The sequence below is a fragment of the Mus caroli genome, chromosome 16 (genome assembly GCF_900094665.2).
Source record: "Mus caroli chromosome 16, CAROLI_EIJ_v1.1, whole genome shotgun sequence".
Lineage (NCBI taxonomy): Eukaryota > Metazoa > Chordata > Mammalia > Rodentia > Muridae > Mus > Mus caroli.
The window spans coordinates 26,637,793-26,663,650 of record NC_034585.1 but is presented as its reverse complement, the minus strand read 5'-3'; the positions used below and the strand labels follow the sequence as shown (position 1 = coordinate 26,663,650).

Here is a 25,858-nt window from a genome sequence, read left to right as displayed (position 1 = left end):
ATCACTGCTGATACCAGGGGATTGTCTCTCTGACATACCACTATGTACACATCCCAACACAAAGGGTAATTGTATACAATTATACTTTCCAATGCCTTGAGTCTTGTCCTCTAATAAATTAAAAAAAAAATCATCAGATACTATGTGTTTCTAAGTCTCCGTTTTTTTTTTTAAAAGATTTATTTATTTATTACATGTAAATACACTGTAGCTGTCTTCAGACACTCCAGAAGAGGGCGCCAGATCTCGTTACGGATGGTTGTGAGCCACCATGTGGTTGCTGGGATTTGAACTCTGGACCTTCGGAAGAGCAGTCGGGTGCTCTTACCCACTGAGCCATCTCACCAGCCCCTTAAGTCTCCGTTTTTTATTCTGACAAAAATAACTATCGTTACTCCACGGGGCTGTGGTAGAGACCCTAAGGAGAACATATGGAAAGCAGTCTCCAGGCTCTAGACAAGTACACAAATATCAGCTCACACCATGAACAACTTCATATTTTGCAGAGCTAGAAGCCTGTATTATAAGCAGGAAAAGAATCCTTTCTCAGAACAAGCTGTCTAAATAAATGATTGCAACCATCCCTTTAACTCCTGGCTATCAATGAGTGTGCATATACAAGAAATAAAAGTATAGCTTGAAGCCAGGCAGTGGTGGCACACACCTTTAATCTTAGCACTCTGAAGGTAGAGGTAGGTGGATCTCTGAACTACAGGACAGCCAGCGTTGTTCCAAAACAACAACAAAATATAACTTGGGTCTCAGTGGATACAAGTTAAGAAAAGCATCTCACCATGCACTGAGGAGACTTAACCAGTGTTACTAGTGCGCAGGGATTAAATTTGCAAAGTGGGGAAAACAGAACAGATCTCAGAAATGTTAGCACTCTTTTAATATGGTGACAATAATAAAATCAAACATTGTAGAAAGGACAACTTTTGCCACCTGGAAGAAAGTAATTTTTTTTCTTTTTTTTCTTTTTTTCTTTTTCCAGTTTTTTATTAGGTATTTTCTTCATTCACATTTCAAATGCTACCCCCGAAGCCCCCTATACCCTCGCCCCACCCTGCTGCCCTATCCACCCACTCCCACTTCTTGGCCCTGGTGTTCCCCTGTACTGGGGCATATAAAGTTTGCAAGACCAAGGGGCCTCTCTTCCTAATGGTGGCCGACTAGGCCAAGAAAGTAATTTTAATAGAACTTTATTTTGATAGGCACACTACTAAAAATTTCATAGGTAGGGGCTGGAGAGTTGTTGGCTCAGTGGTTAAGAGTACTGACTGCTCTTCCAGAGGTCTTGAGTTCCAATGCCAGCAACCACATGGTGGCTCACAACCATCTATAATAGGATCCAATGCTCTCTTCTGGCATGTACACTAACATACATGAAATACATAAATCTTAAAAAAAATTTACATGCAATCCAAATAGCGATCTTCACAGCTGGTTCTCCATTTAGACAGTAGAATCTGTTGAGCTTACTCTTATTACAGAATCAAGATTCTCATAAAAGCCACACAGGCTGTTTATACGCTGTGGGAGGAAACTGTAGCTAGAACTGAAGCAGGTGGATGAGTTCAAGTGTCACCATGAGGTGCTCTGTCTTTGGACATCTTCACAGAGGATGCCCGTGAATCCCATTTTCTGTTTTCACATGACACGATCTTGTATTAGCTAGAAACATAAACTTTTTTCTTTTCCTGTTTCATCATAAAACAAGCGAAACCACCTGGCTACAGAAAAGCTGTAACAACACTACAAAAACATCACCTCTCTAGAAACGTTTACCGTGATTAGGCTTCATCATATCTAAATGTTGATGTGTACAGCTGGAAGCAACCTGTATTTTCTTAAGTAAATCACAACTGAACAATCATGCCTTTGAAACCAACACAGATACAGCACTTCCAAGGGATACAGACTGCATCTCTCACTGGCTGTGTTCAATCTGGACTACTGTTTCAGTCTTGCCTTGTCTTTGATGTATCCGATGCCCTCAGGTCAGCTATTCTGTAGACAATATTTACCCGTGGTTTTTCTGATATACCGCCACATCTAAAGTCATATATCTTTAGTAAAAACGCCAATCTATAAGGTGGCATAGGACTGTGACTTGACCACATGAATCAGGTGGTGACTGCTCAGATTTTTCCATGATATAGTTACCTTTTAAATAACAGGTATTTTCTTTTAAAACAATCTTAATAATAGGTCTTTTCTGTTGAGAATATTAAGGGTAGTAAGATAAACATTCTATTCTTTACCACCAATTTCATCCTTCCTCCCATATAATTCCTAATAGGAGGATTTGTGTTTCATTCAATAAGCTACACTATGTCACTGTCTCAGTTACCTGAGGTCTGCCCAGTTGCAGTGTCAAACAGTGCCTGTGTTGTGTGATATCGACACATCACATGTCAAATACATCCTTATTTCTTACTCTAAAGACTTCTAGGCTTATCCTGTCCTTCCCATGCTCCAGCTATGAACATCAATGAGTGTCCAAGAGTCTTGACTTCTGTCAGCAAGCTTCCTGACAAAGACGTGGGCTTTATTCCCATTCCTTTGTTCTTCCTAACTGTATCTTGTTGTTTTTCTTTGGTAGAGATGACACACTACTTATAACTGCACTTTAATGAACAATTAGTTGGTAAATATCCAAAGCGATGAATGACTGAAAGCCAGGTAAATTAATGACTGGCAAAACATGAATGTTACCAACGTTTTAGTAAACTCTACACGACACCATTATTCACAATTCTGAACTTATACTTAAATCTCTCTACTGCATAGTATAAATCCCTATACTATATCCCAAATGAGTCTGTAATACTAGATACCTTGTTCCCTACCATACAGCCGTGACTAATAAAGCTAGAGAGCAGGCTGGCTGGAAGCATCCCTGACTCTATTCCCAATCTTCAGCCCTGAGAGAAGCAGTATGGAGAGGGGCGCTCAGGACTTTAAAGCACGGGCAGTCATGGCTCATCTCCGCTACTGTGACCGATGACGCTGAGTCATGGGTTGAACCCCTGCTTTTAAGGACATTATTTGGAACATTAACACCATAACTCTATTTGCACAAAAGTCACAAATCACTTCAAGGGGGTCTTATGACTGCCTATTTAGGAAAATCTCCAGAACCTGGAACTTGGCTTGGCAGAGCACATACATATCTGAGTTAGTAATATACTTTCTTTAAATAATCAAATTACAACTGGAAAGTAATGAGAGTGTGCAGGCTCTATTATAAGACACAAAAAAGCACATTATTTTTCGGTCACTTAAAAATATAGAAGCTGGTAAAATTCATTGAATTAATTCAGCCTGATAGCTATATCCTAAGGGACACAGAAATTATCTACACTAAGCATGGAATTGTAAGCCAGGAACTTCCAAGTGCTTGCTGAATGGCCTTCCTATGGATCGCCACAGCAGGCATCCTACCAGTACCAAAGCTTCGTGGGGCTTGAGGATTCCCTATGTAAGATACAACAGACAGAGAGTGGACCAGGCTTGCAGACAGGGCTTCTGTAGTGCACAAACTTAACTATACTTCCAAAGAGGCAGGAAACAGTCAAATATGAAAGAAATGAAATTAGTAAGATGAGATATATACATTAAAAAAAGAAAGGAAGAAACAATAAAGCAAGAGTGCCAAGAGAAAGCAATGGGAGCTCAGATAACCGGGAAGAGAAAGCCAGGATGAGGCGGTGCAGGTGGAAAAGGGCGAGCAGGGCTGAGGCACAGGCAACACCAGGGAAACCTGCCTGGCTCTTCTGGATATGTTTGTGACTGACTACAGAACTATAAACTCAGCTTAAAAACTGCTCCCAACCTTGAAATCCTTCTTCCTACTCAGTGTTTATTTTCTTTCTTATCAGAAAGCATATACATTTAAGTATACTCTGCAATGAAAAAGTTTCATAAGCTCAAAGAAGGGACACTTATAATTAGCTAGACTCAGAAGTGCTGACTACCAAGAGTTACATAATAATGTTAATGCGTCTCTGATCACCTTGGGCTCTCAAAGATCCAAGCAAGCATCCATGCTAGTAAGTTACCAGCATCTAAGAACCAAACATGCTTCCAACAAGCAAGGTTGTGGGTGGGATGCTATAGGCCAAAAGCCCAAGCAGAGCTAGCAGGGTGATGGCAGCCTGGTCCTACGATGCACATCTGTGTGGGATAAGCTGATGTAGGGTGTTGGAGTGCAAGCAGGATGAAGAGAGAGTTTCCAGGAAAGCCTAGTCTGGCTTCAGAGGAGAGGATCCCCAGGAGGTGGGTAAGGGGAAGAATATGGTTTCCCATGAGATGCAGAGACCCCTGACACAAAGGTCAGATCATGAACTCGGGGAAAGGAGTTTCTAAAGATCAGCCTCTGGCAGGATGCCACAGCGTGTGAAGAGGACACGGCGCAGAGCGAGGGAGGCACTGTGGTGGTGGTCTGGTGTAAGACAGCTAAGACTCCAAGCTGGATGAGAAGAACATTTGTGCACTGGGGGCAGCAGCAAAGTTTGGTTATACATTTAGAGGACTGAGCAAAATATAACTGTGCTAAGGATTCTGGAAGTCAGTTCCATGCTGTTAGAATTACAAGTATGGAAAAGAGCAAAGTCAGGAACAAACCAGCAGAACTGGATACAACCTGGAACAGTGAACATCTACTTAAGTCTTCAATAGATACAGAAAATTAGGAGTAGGTATGCATGTACACACACACAAACATACACACACACACACACACACTTTCTACTGAGAAGAACCAAGAACTCATATTCACTAACAACAAGTATATCTAGTTCTTAGACCTTGAATTCTAAATGCCATTCTAAAACAAAAACAGTAAGGAAGTAAGGAAGTAAGTAGTTAAGTAAGTTTTGTTGGGGAATGAGCTGGAACATCGTGTGATGTGGTAGGATAACACCTACCACTAAGAGATGAAGGAGGTCTAAGGATTAGCTACAGTGACACTCTGATTTTGCCAGTTGCTAGGAGAAAAATCTTTATTTCTAGGAAACACACATTCAAGTATTTGGAAGTGATAAGATTTTAGGTCAATATCTTATTTTAACAATGCAGAACAAAACCAGCTCTTCCTAGGTAGCTATAAGTTTTCTTTAAGCTTGCGATTAAATGGGAGACATGAGAATGTGGATGGGGTCCAGGAAGACGGGGTAGGAGAAAATACTTACTGAGATCTTCTGCCAGCTGAACTCGTTTGCCAGTGAGCAATTTAACCTTCTTCTCACTGTCTTCTGCAAAATCTTCTAATACCTCTTTAACGTTTTTCTCTAGTCGCCTAACTGTTCACAGTAAATAAAAACCCAGAAGAGCAGTGTCATGAATTGAATGAAAACTAAGCATCCCATGTTAGTTATTCCCTTGAATTTACACTTCCCATTCTCTAGTACATTTATCAGCATCAATCTTACCCACAGTCTGAGGATTCTCAAGCCACAACAGACAGACATACAAACCTCAAAAACACCAAGTAATGCTCAGGACGCCCGTCTTTTTATTTTAACTTTAATGGAAGTAGATTTGTAGCATCTTTTATCCCTATAATTTTCTAATTGTAATTTTATTTTTAACTAATATTTCAAAGCAAGTTATGATTCTAAGGTTTTTCTAATCAATCTGTTTTTTAGGAGTTTCTTACCTTCAGTGTTTGTAAGCTGTTGCCTTAATGTATTGGCAGTGATAGCGAGCATGCGCTGTATTCGCCAAAACAGGACCACGTCATTGCATTCCAGCTGCAGTGGTAAGCCGTTAAGAAGATCAGATGAAAATGTAAAAACAAAGCCTGTATTAATTACGTAGAACATATTTCCTAAGGTTTAGTAAAAATATCAGTGCTTATCTAACACACATATGCACACATACACATACATACATACACACATATACATACATACACACACACACACACACACACACACACACACACACACACNACACACACACACACACACACACACACACACACACACACACTATTTTTTTTTTTTGAGCTGAAATAAACCCAGAAAAGCACTTAGAAGCTTCAGTTTAGTAACAACATAGATTAGCAGAGAAGAGCTTTTCAAGGGCTATTTTAAAACATTTTCCCTTTATGAGAAAATGTCAAAAGACATAAGTCTGCTGCCACCTAGGGGTTACTTTAAATGGTATGAGATCTATGCCCATTACAAGAACTTGGAGTTCTTTTAGAGAAAGCAAGATTTCAGTGATGTGAGAAAATAATTATGACACAAAAAAGTGCATCGTAAAGTAGTATTACTATATAGTCTCCAGGGCACATGCCAATGGCTATGCTATACACACATCCTCCTCTTATATATAAACACAAAACTGTTTCCAGCCACTCTGGGGTATAAGAGACTGTCTCTCCACATTCTTACAGCTCCTGATGATACGCACGGAAGTCAGTTACTGCTAAACTGGTAAATCTCTAACAAGATAAAACGTTATTCTTTATAAGTTACACACTCTTTTCTTCCAGATGCTCAAGGGTTTAAAATTCATAGAAAACTAAAGTTTACTTTTTACCATCTTTCATCAATTATTATTAAAATTTACTTATTATTATTTTTTTTTTTGTGAAACCTCACCTCAGAATCTATAAAATGCCTCTGGTAGTAGTAAAAACCTCTGCGACAAAGGTTACAATGATTTAGAGCTGTTTTTAAGAAATGTCTTCTATAAACTTGATGCCAAGTATCCTTAATCTAAAATGAGAAAAGAAAAAAACCAATATTATAATAGATGTTGTTGAGCACTAAAAGTTAGTTGTATACAAGATTTACTTTGAAAAGTTAACTGAAGGGCAGATCTCCAAGTTCGAGGCCAACCTGGTTTATACATCGAGTTGCAGGGCAGAGAGAAGTCCTGTCTCAAAAAACAAAACAACAGAAAAGGACTGTTGCCCAGCAGTGTGGTGCACTCCATTAATCCCAGCATGACTGAGGCAAAGGCAGGTGGGTTTGAGGCTAGCCTGGTCCACAAAGAAATGCTGTGTTAAAAAAAGTTACTTGAAAGCAATAGCTTTAAGTCCACTTATATAATTTTTAAAGTCAGGTATTAGATGTATTAGTTTACATGCTTCAAAATCTACAAAGTTCTAAGTTAAGCATGTAGCTACATTCAAACTGTATTCACTGTACAGAGTAGGTTGGTAAGGGACGATCTTTGCCTAGCTAGCAATGGGGAAGCCAAGGCAAGAAGAGTATAAAAGCCTTGTCTAAGGGCAGAGTTAGGACCTGGACGCTGGTCTCAGACTGTGCACACCAGCTGACAACAGTCAGGAAGCAATGCTTTCTATTAAGTTGCACGGTTACCACAACAGTACCTCTGTGGCACTACAGTCCTGTCAGAGCATGTACTGTTTGTAATATCCAGTAACAACAATAATGCTAGTAGGCCAAACAAATACCAATCCCATCCAGGAGATGGTGAAAGTGTGAGTTATTGCAATTGAGTTATCAATTACTCAATTAAAGGGAGCAGTATTAGTAACACAATCCAACTGCTGAGAAGCCACACCCCCTGACATCCCATATTTTTATATTGAACAAAATGTAACTAGAAAACAACCAAACTGAGACGTTGTTTGCAGAAAGTAGCAAGCTATTCCACTCTACTTCCAAGAGAAAACCACCACTGCATTACTAAGTGTCAGGAAACTACAAGTGTCAAAGCACACAGAGCATGAGCATGCCTGCCCTGACTCACATGGGACCCAGGCTGTTCTGCAGATGTGAGTTTTGGGTGGGATGATCTTGTAATATTTACATAGACACTTTGGGGGCAGGATAAAGGTCTAAACACAAAATTCACTTACATATACCTTACACACATAGTCTAACAGTAATGATATGTACTACAGTACCATGTACCTGCATTTTGAATACTGTCACATGAAGAATGTTCTTGTGACATCAGGTGGGGGTGGAACAAGTTTCAGGTTTTGGAGCATTTCTATTTTCCTTTGTTGAAGTAGGGTGGGTGTTCAACTGGCATGGCCTTCCCCTACCCCCACAGGTTTCTCTGTGTAGCCCTGGTTGTCTTAGAATTTGATCTGTAGACCAGGCTGGTCTCAAACTCACCACGCCTAGCTGCATGAACTTTTAATAATGAGAGTTGGGACCACACAGACAAATTAGATCTATATCCAACTAAAAGTCTCACGTTCAATTTATAGATAATGTAACACGTGCAGCAGCTTAAGTACTTAGGTTCTTAGCAGGCTTCTTGTCTTGACCTCAGGCAGAATGTAAAGTAAGTCCAGAGACATACAAGCAGGGGGTCCTTAACAGTAACCACAGTGGCACAGGAGATTTCCAGGCTGCTTTCCTCACTGGATTCATTTTTCTAATTGGGTTTCACATAAACTGTTTTTCTTTTTTTAAAGATTTATTTATTTTTATTTATTTATGTGCACGGGTGTTTTGCTTCTATGTATGCATGTGTATGTGCTACATGCATGCTGGGCCTGCAGAGGCTGTCAGATACACTGGAACTGGAGTTAGGGGAAGTAGTTAGATGATTCCAGGAATCAGACCCAGGTCTTCTGTGAGAACAAGTGTTCTTAACTGCTGGGCCCCCTCTCCAGCCCTTAAGTTAACCTTTAAAAAATTTCAGTCCACTATATTTGCTGTTGCTGGGTGGTGGTGGTGCACACACTCAGGAGGCAGAGACATGAGTTAGATGCCAGCTTGGTCTACAGAGTGAGTTCCAGGGCACCTAGGGGTATTTAGCCAGGGGTACAAAAACAAAAACAAAAACAAACAAACAAAACCAACCCAAAATCCAAAAAACTCTGCAAATAAGCATTATGAAGCTAAGAAAAAGGCTGGCCTAACATGTAGAATTTGTTCTCATAGTTATCATCAGGAATGAGGAAAATGAGATAGGATCCAAAGGTCTTATCCAATTCAATAAAATATTAAAATGCATGTTTCCGCCCTAAATCTACTTGTACCTAATTGAGCTACATTGATTGTAAACATTGTAATTACCTATGTTTCTGGGAATGGTGGCATGCCCCTTTAATCCTGTCACAGAACTTAGGTGAATCTGAGTTTGTGGCCAGCTTGGCCTACATAATGAGTTCTAGGACATCCAAGGCTATATAGTGAGACCTTATCTAAAACAAACAAACAAACAAACAAACAACTCCCCCATTCCCCCAACACACACATGCACACATAAATATCAGTCTATGTGAACAGGCCATACATAGATAAAAGTGAATTGCTGTACTCTAAAACTGTAAAATGGCAAGGTCTGGATGCCTTTCATCCCTTCTGTAGGAACCCTAATTTCTAACTCTGGATTTATGGAGTCCCCCTGTAAAAAGCAAATGGAAGCTAAACTTGCTCTTCTCATAGAATCGAAATGACTATCATTAAGGCAGTAAATGTGCACGTTGAACACAGTAGAACTCAGCACTCAGATCTCCCTGTAACCCATCAGAGGCAGGAATACTGCATTGCAAGGCGCACAGATTCAGAAAGCTGACCTGCATCCCCTTTCTTTCTCTGAGACAGAGCTTGTCTAGAGTCCTACTCCAGTGTCACTCTGTAGCAGAGGATGACCTTTCAGCTCCTGCCTCCAGATCCCAAGGGCTGCACCTGTCACCACATCTGGCTGTCCATGGTACTTCTTGATTTTTGTTTTGGTATTTTTGGAAAAAAAATTTTTTGAGTTGAGGTTTGAACCCAGGGTTTTGTGGTTGCTAGACAAGCAATCTACCTCTAAGCCAAATCACCAACTCTTTGATAGTATTTCTTACCAAGCTTGGATCGACTTCCACTCCTCGAGACTCCAGGTTCTTACGGACTGTGGTAATCTCATCACTTGCGAGGTAAGCTGGATGCTCATCGTTAACCTTCAGCATCTTTTCCAACTCATTCTTGGTTTCGTTGTGAACGCACTTTAACAAGGTAAGAGAAGGCTGTTGAGACAGCTCAAACTTCGTACTTGTGAAAAGAGGCCCGTTTTAATAAATGTATTACTACTGCATCACTACTGTTAATTACAGTAAGATATAAACTAGGAGGCCTATGAGCATAGCCACTGGTCTTATGAATGCTTAGCCCTAGAATCTTACTTGTGGCACAGTGTTTTATTGGTGAAACCAAAGCACTAGGCTCCTTAGGACAGACTTTTATTCTTGACTGTAGAGTATAATTTTTGTGTAAGAAAAGGTGTCTATGTGTGCCCATGTGGGAAAACGCAATATTCTATAAATGCCTGTAAGGACTTAGACTTTGTGAAGTGTTTCTGTTGTAACCAATGAAATATCAAGTGAGTAGTTTGATGCTATTCGAAAGAAGCTCTCCCACTAAAGAAATCATACTTCAAACTATTCCTGAAGTACTCTTCATTCACTTCAGCCTCTTCTTTGCAATGTATTCATCTCAGCAAGGAAGAAAACATACACTCGAGTTTCAAAATAAGACTCTTACTTTGGCCAACTCAGTTTATCTCATTATTTTTCAATCTTTTATTCTGACATGGATGATAAAAGACATGAGCTTCTTACCACTACTTAACATCAATAATCTGTAAGAGAACTCGCCTGGAACTGTATTTTGCAACTGACCAGCTGTGATCGAAAGTTAAGTTTCCCAGGCCATTCACACAGCTCTATTCTGTGCAGTATGCGTGGGAAGCAGGGCCCAAGATTTCACACCTACATTGCTATCATCACTGACCCAATGTTAAAACAACTCTTTCAAAGAACACTTCTTTCTCATTTATCCTGGCTATCTATTCCACTAAGACAGTGAGAATGTTTCACACAGTGGGATTTTCCTACAAAACCAAAGAAAGGTTACATAAAGGCATAAAATAGCATGGAAAACAAACAAAAACCCAACACACATTTATTTTTATATTGTGTGTGTGTGTTTGCCATCTGAGTGTGGGTGCCCACAGGCCAGTAGGCAGCACAGAATTTCTGGAACATGGGTTCTGGGATCTAAACTCCAGAAGAGTGGAAAGGTCTCCTAACCACTGAGATATTATCTCCCAGTCCCATGGGCTTTTCATCTTTAACAAAGGAAAATCTTTTCTTGCTAAGTCTTGTCATTCACGATGGCAGAGGAACTGCACACAGCTATCTAAACTGACCTGGGCTCCCTTCCAGCTCTTCTGAACTATGCTTCCCACTGGATCTCCTAGGTAAGAGGGACACAGGAGCACTCTTCAATTGGGAGTGGAAGGATAGAAAGATTAGGGAAAGAGAACTGGATTTAGTCAGGGTTTAAAGGAAAAAGCAAAACGGATACACAAACCCTTCCCAGGTGATTCTGGTGTCCTTTCTCCTATATGTAAACCGTCAGCCTGAATCTTTCATACGCTGTCCCAAACCCAGGATACGGGTAGGAGTGAAGGCTTATCTAGGAGGGGTTTCCAGATTCCTCTTCTAGGTCTACAGATCCTTTGCAATGGCCTTGAAATAAATTTATTGCTTCTACAGGATTCTGCAGAAATCCACCTATGACTAGAGTTGTCTCATCTCTGTTTGCTTAGAAGTCTATGTACCAATAGTTACTGGGTTGTTCTGGAGGCTCCCTGCCCAATGCTGATGGTATCTGCCATACACCAGGTGTTTCTAATCAGTGTTTCTTCCTGTCTCCAGGCCAGACTGCCATGACTGAGAGCCCTGCAAGCTCTTTTAGACAGACCTTTTCTCAGCCCACCTGTACAGCAGTGAGAATAGACACCTGCTGGCTCAGGGCCAAGTCACTTACTATAGGGAGCCAATGAAACAAGAAGTGGGGACACTGGAAAAGAAGCAGAGCTTCAATCATAGTTTCATTAATTTTATTAAAATGTAAATAAAAACAAAGAAAGAAGGGTATGCTCTTTGGGAGTATTGGATTCTCTTGTCCTCTTAATTTTTCCACATTTTAGCATCTTTTTTTTCTAATTAAGCAGGTTCAGTGAACATAGGAAAAAACAGCAAGTAGACTGGATATCACCTCTTATTACGTTTATTTATTCATTTATGTATATTGATTCTCTATTCTATTTATGCACTTCCCTTTAAGAGCTGAACACCTTTACTCCCAGCTCTCAGAAGGCAGAGGCAGACTGATCTCTAGGAGGCCAGCTTGGTCTACAGAACTAGTTCTAGGACAGCCAGGACTACACAGGGAAACTCTGTCTCAAACAAACAAACAAACAAACAAACAAACAAACAAACATTTTTCTCCAGTTTCCCAATTTTTAAAGTTGTTTATAACTAGCTTTGCCTCTTTGTTCTTCTGAAGTGCTCACTCAACGTTTACTGAAGGATGAGTTCTATCATACTTACTGTCTGAATTTTCATATTTAGTTTGTATGCACATTAACAATAATTACTACAAAAATGTAAAATAGTTTAAATATGCATGCAACAGAAAAATCCACAGATAATATTAGAAAAAATTTGTATTCTTCCTAACCACAACTGTCACATATCCTTTGACTCTGTTTAATGTTTTTGTTTACAACTGCTCTTCATTTCAAAAGGTTTTATTTATTCTACCTTGTGTATATGTGTTTTGTTTGCATGTACATAATATGTGCACCATGTGAATATCTGGTGTCCTCAGAGGCCAGAAGAGGAAGTCGGTTCCCTTGAACTAGCGTTACAGGTTGGGTGTGAGCTGTACCTTGGGTGCTGGGAACTGACTTAACCCATGTTGTCCGTAAGACAGCAAGTGCTTTAACTACTGAGTCATCTCTCTAGCCTAACTAGTCTTTTTTGAACCTCAATTAGGGCCCTGAAATGAACAAAGCTGTCAACACAAAGGAAGTGCATTTTCTCTTTTTTAATCTTTTAATAAAACAGATTAACTGTATTTTAGAAAGGCTAATGTAACTAAAATTCTAAAGAATTTGGTAGAGCCATTAGAAGATTGTGTACACATGTAACATGTGTGGTCCTGGTGTATGTATGAGTGATGTACATGTACACATGTGTGGCTGCTGTGGGCACATGCAGAGATCAGAGGAAGACATTAGGTGCCCTGTGCTGTTATTTGTCACCGTATTCCCTTAGGCAGGCTTTCCCAGGGAATCTGGAGCTAGGCTGGCAGCCAGTGGTCCCAGAGAGTCTCCTGTCTCCACCGCAGAGCCTTGTGGTCTTGGGCATTCATGCAGTGTGTCAGTCTTTTGGGGTAGCCTGCATCTCAGTAAGAGGCTGAAGCAGAACTTCTGTGTGTTTAAGGCCAGCTGGGTCTACAGAAAACCACAGCACCAAACCATATAAACCATGAGCAAAATGTCAGCACAAGACCACAGGCATTTGTGTTCCTACCTGCTCTTGGGTCCGATTCTTCCAGTACATCCACCTCTTTTTCCAGTCTGGCCCAATCATGTTTTCAATAGCATTTTCAGCTATAAGAAAGATAAAAATTAATTCAGTAGGAATTTTATTGCTTACCAAGGCTATGAATTATAATTAACAATGTTCACAAGTTATTAATAAATGTTGCATTAAAATGAAATTAATTAAAATAAGGAAATAATTTATATGATTATTCTGGCATTAGTATGGCAAAAGTATGACAACTGTGTGGTTAAAAATCTATGAGAAGTTCAATTGTGTACAGAATTCCTTTGAGTGGGAATACATATAAATATCTGGTGTCTAACTTAATTAAACTGACAAAAAAAAAATCCCACAAATAAATATTCAACTGTATTCAGGAAAAAGACTTTGAAATGTTAATTACATAATAAAAATTAACTGTGTATCTGTATATATGATATATGTGAGAATTTGGACGTGCACACACCTCAGTGTATGAGTGGAGGTCAGAGGACAGCTTTTGGGAGTCTGTTCTGTTCTCACTGTGGGCTCCGGGAGCCAACCTAGATGATTGGGCTTTCGTGGCAAATGGTTTGCCCACTGAGGACCTTGCTGGCCCCCTGACTGTGTTTAACAGTGCTTACAACTCGAGAGCTCCCATCCCTACTTACTATCCTTGAGACGACCTTGAAGTGCCTCTTCCATGAAGTAAATGGCTGCATCCCACTGTTGCTTATCTGATATGGACCGGTCTTCCAAAGCATTGTGCTGAATGACCCTCTGAAACGGTTAGGGCAGAAAACGAATTTATGTCCCACATGTCAGTAATTCATAAATATCAAACATAACAAATAACCGCTTAACAGTAGGTTACTCCCACAGAAAAGCAGCAGCTCCTTTTATTTGGCTGCATCTGTCAGTTTTTTATCAGACGAATAAAGTGGAGTCTCTTGTGGCTAAAATTAAAGGCTGAGAAGCACCATGTTGGACTATGTAAGTTAGACAGAGCTGTATACCAAGCTATCCTCAGCAAAGTCATTCCACTTGTGCCGCTTGATACTCTCCTCCTTCACAGCCTCCTTAAGTTTGTCGAATATGTCATCGTGTTCCTTTCCTTTGGGTTCTGTCATGAAGCGGGAAAATTCCTCTTGTAGAGTCTCCCAGGCAACCTAGATATAAAAGAAATAGTTGGATTTATATAGCTTACTCTTAGTAAATATGAAACAAGAAAAACTACCATAAAATCACGAAGCTATGATCAGGAAATGCTTGTTCACTGATAAATGCATGCACACTAAAAAAAAGCAGCACGGCTGGGCGCAGTGGCACCTTTAGTCCTATCACTCTGGCGGCAGACAGAGGCAGGTGATCTCTGAGTTCAAGGCCAGCCTGGTCTACAGAGTGAGTTCCAGGACAGGTGAGGTAACACATAGAGGCACTATTTAAAAATGCTGCCAATTTAAAAAACAGATTTCATAAACACATCTGTACTTCCAGTGCTTGCGAACAACCTGGAAATGATCAAGTCATTACTTGCACAGGACGCCACTCACTGAGCCGAGCAGGGTTGCCTCCTCTAGGTGACCCCTACACCCTGAGTCTGCCAACACATTTACTTCACTTATTTTTAACCAATAACACATCTGAGCCTGCCTGCTGCTTCTACACAACTCCAAGTTGAAGTGATTACTCACTGAGCCCGTCATCTTTACATTTGTGCCTATAAGCAAAGATTCCTACCAAGGCTTCAAGCACTACAAGGTATTTATAAGCTTTGTTGTTTGGCTAACTTTTATTCATCTCAACTGTGAAAGGAAGACCACAGGGCAAAAGTAATTACAAACTGAATGGACATCTAGATGGTGGGGTATGGAGTTTAGTTTTGTTTGCTGTACACCTGAGGCAAAGCCTCCCCAGAGTTAGGGTTACAGGCACGCACCACCATACCCTGTGAAAGATGGGAATGAACATATAGCTTCGTATCCTCAGCAGCTCCACTCCTTCCCTCAGCATAAAGCCCAGGGCAGAAAGTAGAAAGACAGAGTTACCAGTGCCATGATGACGATGACTAGTTTCACCATTGCAAGTTTGGGACATTTGCAAATGTCCCATCTCAGGACACACCCAGAACACTGTGAAGAGGCAGTAGCTCCCCAGTTATTTTCATGGAAAGTCAAGAAATGACCAGAGTTCAGAACATGCAACACAGGCAGAGGCTGCAAGGGCTGCTGGGAGCAGACACACACACACATACACACACACACACACACACACACACACACACACATACACACACACACACACACACACACACACACACACAGCCATTATAGAGGCCCAGGAAGGCAAGAACAGTGCTGAAGAAATCAGCCTGGACAGGACAGCCTATGCCATTTCCAAGGCAGGTATGAAAGATAAAATCACTAAATCACTTTTAGTATTGACCACAAGGTTTTTGTTTGTTTGTTTGTTTTTTTGAGACAGGGTTTCTCTGTGTAGCCCTGGCTGTCCTGGAACTCCCTCTGTAGACCAGGCTGGCCTCAAACTCAGAAATCCACCTGCCTCCGCCTCCCAAGTGCTGGGATTAAAGGTGTGAGCCACCACTGCCCAGCTGACCACAAGTTTTTGAGCAACTCTTCTGAGTCCAGGACAAACTGGTTCTCAGCTGGAATGGGAGGCTGGACAAACGTTGATAACGTAGATAATCCTGAGTGGTTCCTCTGAGTGGGCAGGTGTTACTGAGTATTTTACATATTAACTCATCTAATTCTGATCAACCCTGGCAGGAAGGCTCATTCTCAGATGAAGCTGCAGGAAGGTTAAGCAAGTAGGGCAGCTATCTGTTTTCATGTGGCTGGGCAAAGACACCACGGGACAGAAATGGATTAAGGTGCTTTTATTTTGTAAACAATTCCCAGTCAACACTAGTGAGACCCTAACTTAATGCACAAGTAAGCATTACAGGTCCTGGAGAAAATGTAAAAGCAGTAATATTTAGTCCATTTAAAGAAACTCCTTACAGAAGCTCAATTCAGAGGTCTAAAATATTTCACCTTCAAGGCAGTTTTGCTGGTTGTATTAAATGATATCTGTGGCAGGAGAAGCAAGGCCTTCTGGCATCCTGTTTAGTAAGCTTTCATGTTAGCAGCAACTGAGAACAATGCCAAGTTAGCTCCCGCAGAGAAGCAGGAGCCGAGCACACATGAAGGGTTATGGCTCCAGAGAAAGACAGTGACTGTGAGGGCGGACAGACCCACAAGCCACAGCATCTATGGCCTCCAGACAATGCTTCTTACCCAGTTACATTATATCCTAACCTCGACTGCTTTATTAGGAAGCTGCTTGTCAGTCCACTGTTTAAGCTTGATGTCTACTGTGGTGTTAAATGTTCCGGAATTCATGGTCTGGGCAGCTGGAAGGTAGATGTTCTCAATCACATGTGTTGACACTCGTTCCCACAGGGACTGCTGAAGGATTTCCTCCCTGAGATTGAAAAGAAGTGTCAAGAAAGCCAATATAGCATTAAACGTTTGTAAAAATAGCAGCAGCAATTACCTACACATACTTGAAGGGTTGAAAAATTTGAGATATGTATATATCTATGAATCAGAGAAATCAAGAGATAGTTTCTATCATCTATCTTGAAGGATATTTTGTGTTAAGAGTGATATATTTTTAAATACTACAGGCTTATTAGAAGATAACCAAGGCACGAGTAATTTGTTAATTAAAATACACTTAAAAATTTCCAGTCTTTTTATATATAGTTCATTTGAACGACCTGTAGTCTGTCTTGCTGTTGATACAAGGTTACTCATGGAGCACAGGCTACCTTAGAATTTGTGTTTCTCCTGCTTCTGGTTCCTGTGTGCTGCGATTACAGGCATCTGCTACCATCTAGTCTGTTTGCTTTTAATGCCCTGTCGCAATAAGTTTAAGAATGCCTATATTTAGGCTGGAGAGTTGGCTCAGTGGTTAAGAGCACTGACTGCTCTTCTAGAGGTCCTGAGTTTAATTCCCAGCAACCACATGGTGGCTCACAACCATCTGTAATGGGATCCAATGCCCTCTTCTGGAGTGTCTGAAGACAGCTACAGTGTACTTATATATAATAACTAAAATTTAAAAAAAAAGAAGAAAAAAGAATGCCTATATTTACATAAACATAAATTGAAGATGATAAATTGAAAATGATAGCTTCCCATAGGATTCATATGACAAATTCTTAAAGGGATCAATCTACTACTTAAAAAAGAAATCTAAGTAGGAAGGAATTAAAAAAAACACCACCACATAGTGGGTCTGGAGAGCATGTGCTGTGGTTAAGAGCACTGGGGGCTGTATCAAAGGACAGGAGTTCTAGTTCCAGTATCCACAGGGCAGCTCACAACTGTATGTAACTCCAGTTCTAGAGGCTCAGGGTCCTATTCTGGCCTCTGTGGGCAATAGATACATTCAGGCAAAATGCTCATATACATAAAATTAAAAAAATGTTATTGTGCACAGCTCAGCACATAAACATTACAGAAATCACCAGTTCTGCTCTGGAACGAGAGCTAAAAGCATATACCATTTTTCCTTTATAGAACAATGTTCCCTAGGATGCTATTCTCCATTAGTAATAACCATTACTGACTAGTAATTTTGCGGCAATTTCATGAAATTATGTGTAAATGACTCTATAGAAACCTCAAACCTGTATCTGTTAGGAAAAGCTGAAGGAGAAGATAAGCTGAAGAAAAAGCCAGACTCAATATGAGCCTGGAGTAAGCTGCCGTGTGGACATTCAGTTGATAGTCTCCGGCTGCAGCTGTGCTTTAAGGAGATACTTCACTCTGTGGCCTCCTTCATTGTGAACAGAGGCAGGAAGGCCTACTGCTCTCGTCTATGCTGAGGAAAAGCCATGGAGGAGAAGACGAGCACTCACCAGTGCTTTGGCGTGACCTGGCTCAGACTGATGACCTCATCGAGGATCTCATTTTTAGCTTTTTCAAAGAGTTCATTCTAGGCAACAGAGATAGAAATTAGCACTGTCATCTCATGACACTACATTTGTCCTGTCGTGCCCTTCAGAGATACCCAAAAGGAGGGCACAGATAGGGTGGTCCCCCAATCTCCTTTAGGAATGCCATTACTCAGGTAAGGACCGAGGGGCAGGCCCACTGTCTACCCTTTTCAATTCTCACTGCAGTTTTTAAAAAACATTTCCACATAACAATTACTAAAGAAGCAACACACAAATCAGTAATAGTAAGTTAATGCTGGGCCGTACAACTAATGCTACTTAAAATCAAAGAAAAAGAATATTTAATTCCCATTAAATAGACCATATTTCCAAAGTAAATACCAAGAAAGTAAAAAGCTAATATATGGCTAGAACCAAAAATTAGATTACATAGGCATACATCAATAAGACGACTAAAAAGTTCATGATTTTTTCAGAAAACATTTTAACATGTTTTATATCTTACGATTCCTAACTATTTTAAAATGCTATAATCATTATTATTATAGAAAAGACAACTCTTCCTAAGTAACCAACAATACAATCACAGAATTTAGCTCTCAGGGCAACAAGAGCTCTGAAGGAACAGTGAGTGAAGCACCTACAGGACCCGCCCATTTGGACCATTACCCTGTCGAGCTCTCGCAGGCGCGGGTAGTTATTCTTCCACTCCGTCTCTAGGTTAAAGCGCGTGGCTGTGGAGAAAGCAAGATGCTCAGGCCCGACTGCCCCATCTTCCAGACACAGCGGTTGAAGGCTACTTCTCTATCTTCTGTCTTAGCCAGGTTTCTGAGAGTGTCTGTGCTCCAGCATTCTGAATTTCATTACTACAGTTATCTAAACTCTTTTCCTTACTTGTAGTTTTATCTGCTTCATTTTACAAGTCCCCAGTTGTAGCGCTTTAGTGCAGCTGCTAGGAAAGTGAAGTCTGGCCCTGTGATTGAGGTCATGGGTCTAATGCTTCTGACACTGGTTAGATAAGTTACTCTGCACCTCTGCCTTCTGTCTGTGAAATGGAAATAAAGATAACCCAGACTTGCTGTGATTCTAAGTGGAATGAATAATAAATCCCCAAGGGCAAGTGGGGAGAACCTATTCCCGCTGGATGAAACCACAGAAGCAGACTTGGTGCAGAGGGTGGGTACAGGGAAACAGTCCAATGTAGGGCTTCCCAGAGTCTCCTCTGTCAGGGAGGGTCCAAGTTCTCTACATGCCACTGAGCTTTCTCTCAACACTACTGCAAGCCTGCTGCTTCTGACAGGGAAAGTCAGTTCTTGTACCACAGAGGGTTTGCGTCTCTCCATTTTCAATATATTGTCCAAACGTAAATCAAGTACTTGTAGACTGAGAAAGGAAGTAAAAAAATCTGCTGAATTCAGAAGACTGTCAACTGTCACAGGGCTGGATTTGTAGCCTTGCTTTAAGAAGGCAGCTTACCTTTAAAACTATCAGCCTGTTGTTCAACTGACTCTCGAACCATTTTCCAAAAGCAGTCTGACACAGCAAGGCTGAGATTTCTTGTGGTGACCTGGTGTGCCTTTAGCATGCTTGTCCTACAGGAGACCAGAGCTAAAGTGTGTCAGAATGACAAAGGAACGCTTACCTCACACTAACACTGCCCAGTCAGGCTTTCTGCCGGGAAGAGAATGGGTCTTCTCTGAGCAAGGCAAGCAAGTACTGAGCTCTGAACTGAGGGGCTGAGGGGATGGCTTTTGTCTACGAGACACTGGTCAGTGTGGCGAGTGCACGTGACCAGTGAGCACAGCAGTGGACAGTACAGTACTACAGGCTTGTGGCTTCCCTCCCAGTAAAAAGAGAATCCTGCTATGCTTGCAGGACTACGTGTGCAGGAACGATTCTTCCTTCTGGACTAATCTGAGGCAGGCATGCCTCTCTATTTCCAGACCTCTATGTAGACATTTTCTGTATAATTCAATTGCTCTTTTAGTCCTTCCATTTCGCTTTGTGGTTTAGCATCTTACTTTTCTGTCAGTTGCTTCCAGTATCTATTTGGGAATATCCTGTTGCCACCTCCCATTCCAACTTTTTCTATTATTATAAGAGGAATGTGCACACATCTTTTTTTTATGTGCACACATTAAAAAAAAAATTAATTAAAAAAATCAGTTTCTAGGGAAAACAACATGAGAGGTGTGAGAATTGTCTCTGCTCACATCCACAGAGGCAGTCTACTGTACCATGTGATAAACTGCTTCCAAATCCGACTAAGAGTACTCAAGGACAGTCCCATTAGATATACACCCCCACGTAGATAAATGGCTAACAGTAAGCTAACTGCTATAAGACATGATTGATAAAGCTGAAGTAGTTCAGGGTAACAAGCTCTCATTGTAAAGTCGTTGAATATTGTAATATGACACCTACTTTAGCAGTTTTGAATTCTGAAAAAATTCCTCTTCATACTCTCTTATAGCTTCAATGCTTTCAGAGCTGTTTCCTAGGAAAGATTTTCATCAAGAAAATTAATCTTTATTATCTGAAACAACAAAAACTAAAAGTAAGTTATAATAATCCACCTTTGCATACCTTTTCCTGTTACGACAGCAAAATAACCCAGAGCTTTCATTGGGAAGAGCTTGCCTTCAATTATCTGTTGTATCTATGTCAATAAATTGGAAAAATAAATGTGAAATATAGACTCACTTCACTTTTCAAAGTACAACATTCGATTTAGGAAGCAAAATGTTAAAAACTGTAGACATGTATTATTTACTAGCACACGCATCTGTACTCAAAAGCATACAAATATGTTCTCATTGTTATCTGAGGGAAATATATTTACCACAGATATGGTGAAATGTCTTATTAAAATGTATATACGAAGATTAAAACAGGAATGATTCATAGTGCTTCTGGTCAGACCCTGTTTGGGGTTTATCCCTGCCATTTACTAGTATGTGACCTTAAGTAAATGAGTTAATTTAAATAAAAGGTTATAGAGGTTTTAAGATAATGACACTTAGCACAGTTGATGGCACAGAGAAGCATTCAGTAAATAGCTTTATTACTTTTTCCTTAGAGTTTCTTTGAATATTTGAAAATTTAAATCCTATGAAATTAAAGAATTACATTTGTTCTCTGTATATGCACGTGTGGGAATTCCTATGGAGAGAGGAAAACAACTATGGGAGTTAGCTCTCTCTTTCTAGGGATCCAACTCCTGTCAGATTTGCTACAGCGCCTTTACCCGCTGAGACATCTTGTGGTCCTAGACTACCTGAATTCTAACTAAGTTGGATTGCTTTTTATTCATTTTTCTTCATATCTACTTAAAGTAACATATTTTGGTGTTCAACTCTTTTAAAGATAAAAATCCTTTTTTGAGTGTGATAAAAACTATAGAGTCAGGACTCAGGAAGGCACATATTCACATAATCTATCATTCACACATGATGTGAGAATTTCTTCTGGAGATGCATTTAGATTAACACTGGGTGAGACAAGTTAAACCTGGGCTGAAGACTCAGGTCATTGCCACAGAAAAGCCTGAAGTAAGCTTCCATGGCATCTCAGATGAATTTCGAAGTGACTACTCCAGAGGAGAAAGGAATGAACGCAACAGGGGAGAATGGAGGTTGCAGACACTGATTCTACCTTGCTTCGCCTTCTTTGCATGAGGACCAATACAGCCACAGCAATACTGCCTTGCTCTTAAAAATAAGGCAGATGGGTAGAGGCTCAAAGACAAATTGCTACAGCAGGCCTGAGGGGACAACACAAAAGGCCTGCTTGCTTTCTTTTGTCTGGCATTCCTGGGCAAGTAACATGGTATGTGCTAACTAGTTTTCTTCTAGGACTTTGAAATTTTGGCTACACCTCTGAGAGAAGGCTCCTGGAAACCAGAGGAGGATGCCTCTAGCCTGTATCCAGTGTATCTTCTCCTTCATGGCTCTGTAATGAATCTTTGAGGCTAGTATGACTATGTGGCAAGCCATGGGAGTCTGTCAAAAGAATCACTGCCTCTGGGGACCCTGACACAGAGGCAAAGTCCCACAGGTATAAGGTGGGAAAGAGACATCCTATGCAGTAGCAGTGGGGATGAGAACCCAACAGCATTGTTCTACAGGCAACTATAGAATATGAATTTACCATTTGTAAACAAGCCAGGTACATAACACTTGGTGCTAGAGAACCATTCTAATTACTGAGCATCATTTGACTATTAACTCATCACAAACTGTGAGATCATATTATAAATGTCTTCATTCCTACCAGATAAGGAGCCTAAAGCACCGAAAAGCTGAATAAATTAACCCCAAGATCACACAGCAGCAAATGGTAGTGCCAGGATTTGGAACTAAGCAAATCTCCTTCAGCTTTACCATGTGCACCTTAAAGAGCATGTCTCAAGCCAGAGCTGCCCCAGAAAAAGCCTACATTTTCAACTCTCGGGAGATGGCTGAGTTGGTTAAGAATCTCCTTCAGCTTTACCATGTGCACCTTAAAGAGCATGTCTCAAGCCAGAGCTGCCCCAGAAGAAGCCTGCATTTTCAGCTCTCGGGAGATGGCTGAGTTGGTTAAGTGCTTACCTTGCAGATTCAAACACCTAATTGAGATTCCCAGAATCCATATGGGAAACCTTAGCCTGTGCACCCTCCTCCCCACCTCTTATTCTCACCCTGCTTGGACTGGCTACATTTTTTTCGGCCAGGTCTACTTTGGTCAAAACAAATATGGTTCTTCTTCCATGAGGATCCATTTGACTGACCAAGTCTGTAACAATACTGCGCTCAGCATCTACAGATCCATCTGAAAAAAGGAAAAACAACAGTGTAATCATTACTGATTATAAACATTTAGTCATAATATATTTATGTTAGGATTGTAGCCAATAAAAATTCCAATGATGAAAAATAGCAGACACTTCCCAGCTTACATCCCATTTGTTGACAGAATGAATAGGAGAGGTGAGAACATGTCTGCCATGTGTGCTTATATGCATACGCTGCTGCCATGCTTCAAGAACAAGAGGAAAGCATGGGGCAGTGAGAACCTGCTGGGCTTTACCTTGGATGCACAGGATGATGGCGTTAGGATTCTGCATGTAAGCTTTGCTGATACTGAAAATCGTTTCCTTTGTGTCGGGAGCCATGCCTGATGTCACGGTCTTGAAGAAAAGGTTTTAAGAGTCATTACAGATAGCTTTCCGGGCAGGAATCAAATGGGAAGTATCTTGCGTATGTACTTACGTTGATGACGCCAGGCAAGTCCACGAGCACCATCCTCTGCAGCCCAGGGCCTTTGACATTTAGAGATATGGTCTATTCAGGAAGAGAAAGAACAAGCTCTTGGGGTGTCTTAAGAATATTAAATATTCTAAAAATTCTCTATCTTGTTCATTTAGATATTTATTTCAGAAAAAATCTATTTTCTTTTGATCCCATAGAAATTATTCTAGGAAATTCACCCCATAATGATGTTTGGAACATTTAAAAACTCTGCTGAGTGTGGTGGCACACGCCTTTTATCCCAGCATCTATGAGGCGGATGGAGCTCTGTGAGTTCAAGGATAGCCTGGTCTACATAATAAGTTCTAAGTCAGCTGGGGCTGAATAGTGAGATTCTGCCTCAAAAGAGAAAAGTAAATTAAAAACTGAAAAAAAAATGTATCTATACATGTTGGAATAGCTATAATCTAAATATCATATTAATATCCATATCCATATTATTAATATCCATAAAAACTTCATAAAAACCCAAATCTTGGCTGAAATGAATTGCTGGCCTTACCTCAGGGCTAACAGTACAACCTTCTTTCACATTTTTCCTCATTCGAAGTTCGATTTCATGTCTTAATGCTGCAAGCTATTAATGGAAAAGAACAAAGTCCTAAGACATTATCATGACAAATACTCCACTTCATTGTCTTAGAGAACACAGGGGTTATAAGGCGACATAGATGAACCTAAGATGGAGTCTACTTACATCTTCCTCCTTGGTGAGATCAAATTCCCGAGAGCTATCTTTAAACAAGGCCACATGGTGAGGGCCTTCACTGAGAGTCACCTGCAAGGACAGACATACACAATGCTACGCTTACAGTGACATTAATCAGAGCACCTGGACAGTCCAGACAGGGCCAATCAGTGCACCTTCATGGTATGCTCAGGTGCAGGCAAGCATGGCTGCTCGGCACTGCCAGTGTGAAATGAGACTGGGGCTTCTCAGTCTTTTGCGACCTGGTGCTGCTGCCTTTGCCTTTGGGCAATACGCTGAAGACAACCAAGAACAGAAGCCAGCTCTCTACAGCTGAAGAGTTCAAAGAGAAGCCAGCATTTAATCTGAGACGATTTCAGGGACAGGACAGTTCATTTAGCCACCATTGTTCAGTAAGTTCACTACACAGATGGGGTCACAGATGGGGAAACACAGGGCTGACTGCCTCTGCTTCAGATCTCACCCCACAGACAGGCAGAGTGTGCTCAAAGCTACGGTACCACAGCACAGACTGACCCTGGCTGCCAGGAGTCACAACAAACTTCTTAGGAGAGGCATTGGGGAGAAATAGCAATGCAACAGCAGTGACAGCGAGTCATTTTACAAGGGCTTCCAAACTTGATGTCCCTTAACTTTTAATGCATATATCCCAAGGTATCATAATTATACTATTTAACTTTAAAAATGTATTTGTGGGCTGGAGAGATGGCTCAGCAGTTAAGAGGACTGACTGACTGCTCTTCTGAAGGTCCTGAGTTCAAATCCCTGCAACCACATGGTGGCTCACAACCATCTGTACAGCTACAGTGGACTCATATACTTAAAAATAAATAAATAAATAAATCTTTAAAAAATGTATTTGCTTACACTGAGATAAGCTAAGTAAGTTACACAAGAAAAGAGAAACCAGCTGTTAGAAGAACTATCCCAAAGGCCTTGGCTATAGCTATTTTCCTTGGAGTACTTGCTGATCTATGGTGCTGGGCAAAGGGCTAAGAGAAAAGCTTAAACTCTATGGCGATTGCACTGTCAAATAGACCAAAATAAGTAAACAAACAAACACAAACAAGTAAATAAAAAAAATGGAATTCAGGGTGTTAAAGCAATTCAGGGTGTTAGCACCTCAGGTGCTAAGATCCTAGCAAAAAATAAACTGCCAAAACGAATCACCCAAAAAATGAATCCTTCTTCTTATGTGCTATGTCCCTTCAAGACAGGGATATTTAGAAACCAAGCAGAAAGCTGGGTTAAAGAAGCCAAAATGCTAAGCCCAGATTTGCCAATTTCATTGTTCTCAGGAGACACAAATAGGAGTTTATCAAGCAGCAGGCAATGGCTTGTCTGAAGGCAACCTGCCTCCCAGGTTAATTTCCTGAAGTATCACACACAGGAAGGTGACCTATCACCAAAATAAACTTAATTAAAACATCAAGATATTTGTTTATTTGGTAATTTGGCTGCACAGCTTTCAATATAATACCACAATATATATATATATATATATATATATAAAATACCACAATGTCAAAGGTTTACTCATGCCTGGTAGGTCAGGCTGGCACATATTAAGAGCTGAATAAATATTC

At 40.6% G+C, this 25,858-nt stretch overlaps 1 protein-coding gene across 4 annotated transcripts in view; it reads right to left on the bottom strand.

The window, feature by feature from the left end:
* Positions 1–25,858, bottom strand: part of Opa1 (OPA1 mitochondrial dynamin like GTPase) — a 73,794-nt gene that overhangs the window by 19,910 nt on the left and 28,026 nt on the right. For all 4 annotated transcript variants that reach the window (XM_021185471.2, XM_021185474.2, XM_021185473.2 and 1 more), the window contains 18 exons: positions 24,261–24,341; positions 24,066–24,140; positions 23,525–23,596; positions 23,343–23,442; positions 22,954–23,084; positions 20,862–20,934; positions 20,700–20,772; positions 19,752–19,867; positions 18,945–19,009; positions 18,237–18,313; positions 16,627–16,792; positions 14,326–14,478; positions 13,981–14,089; positions 13,316–13,395; positions 9,797–9,937; positions 6,615–6,731; positions 5,663–5,756; positions 5,196–5,306 (listed from right to left, as the gene is read on the bottom strand). In XM_021185471.2, coding sequence (XP_021041130.1) covers positions 5,196–5,306; positions 5,663–5,756; positions 6,615–6,731; positions 9,797–9,937; positions 13,316–13,395; positions 13,981–14,089; positions 14,326–14,478; positions 16,627–16,792; positions 18,237–18,313; positions 18,945–19,009; positions 19,752–19,867; positions 20,700–20,772; positions 20,862–20,934; positions 22,954–23,084; positions 23,343–23,442; positions 23,525–23,596; positions 24,066–24,140; positions 24,261–24,341 — 1,834 coding nt within the window. The remainder of the gene's footprint in view (positions 1–5,195; positions 5,307–5,662; positions 5,757–6,614; positions 6,732–9,796; positions 9,938–13,315; positions 13,396–13,980; positions 14,090–14,325; positions 14,479–16,626; positions 16,793–18,236; positions 18,314–18,944; positions 19,010–19,751; positions 19,868–20,699; positions 20,773–20,861; positions 20,935–22,953; positions 23,085–23,342; positions 23,443–23,524; positions 23,597–24,065; positions 24,141–24,260; positions 24,342–25,858) is intronic.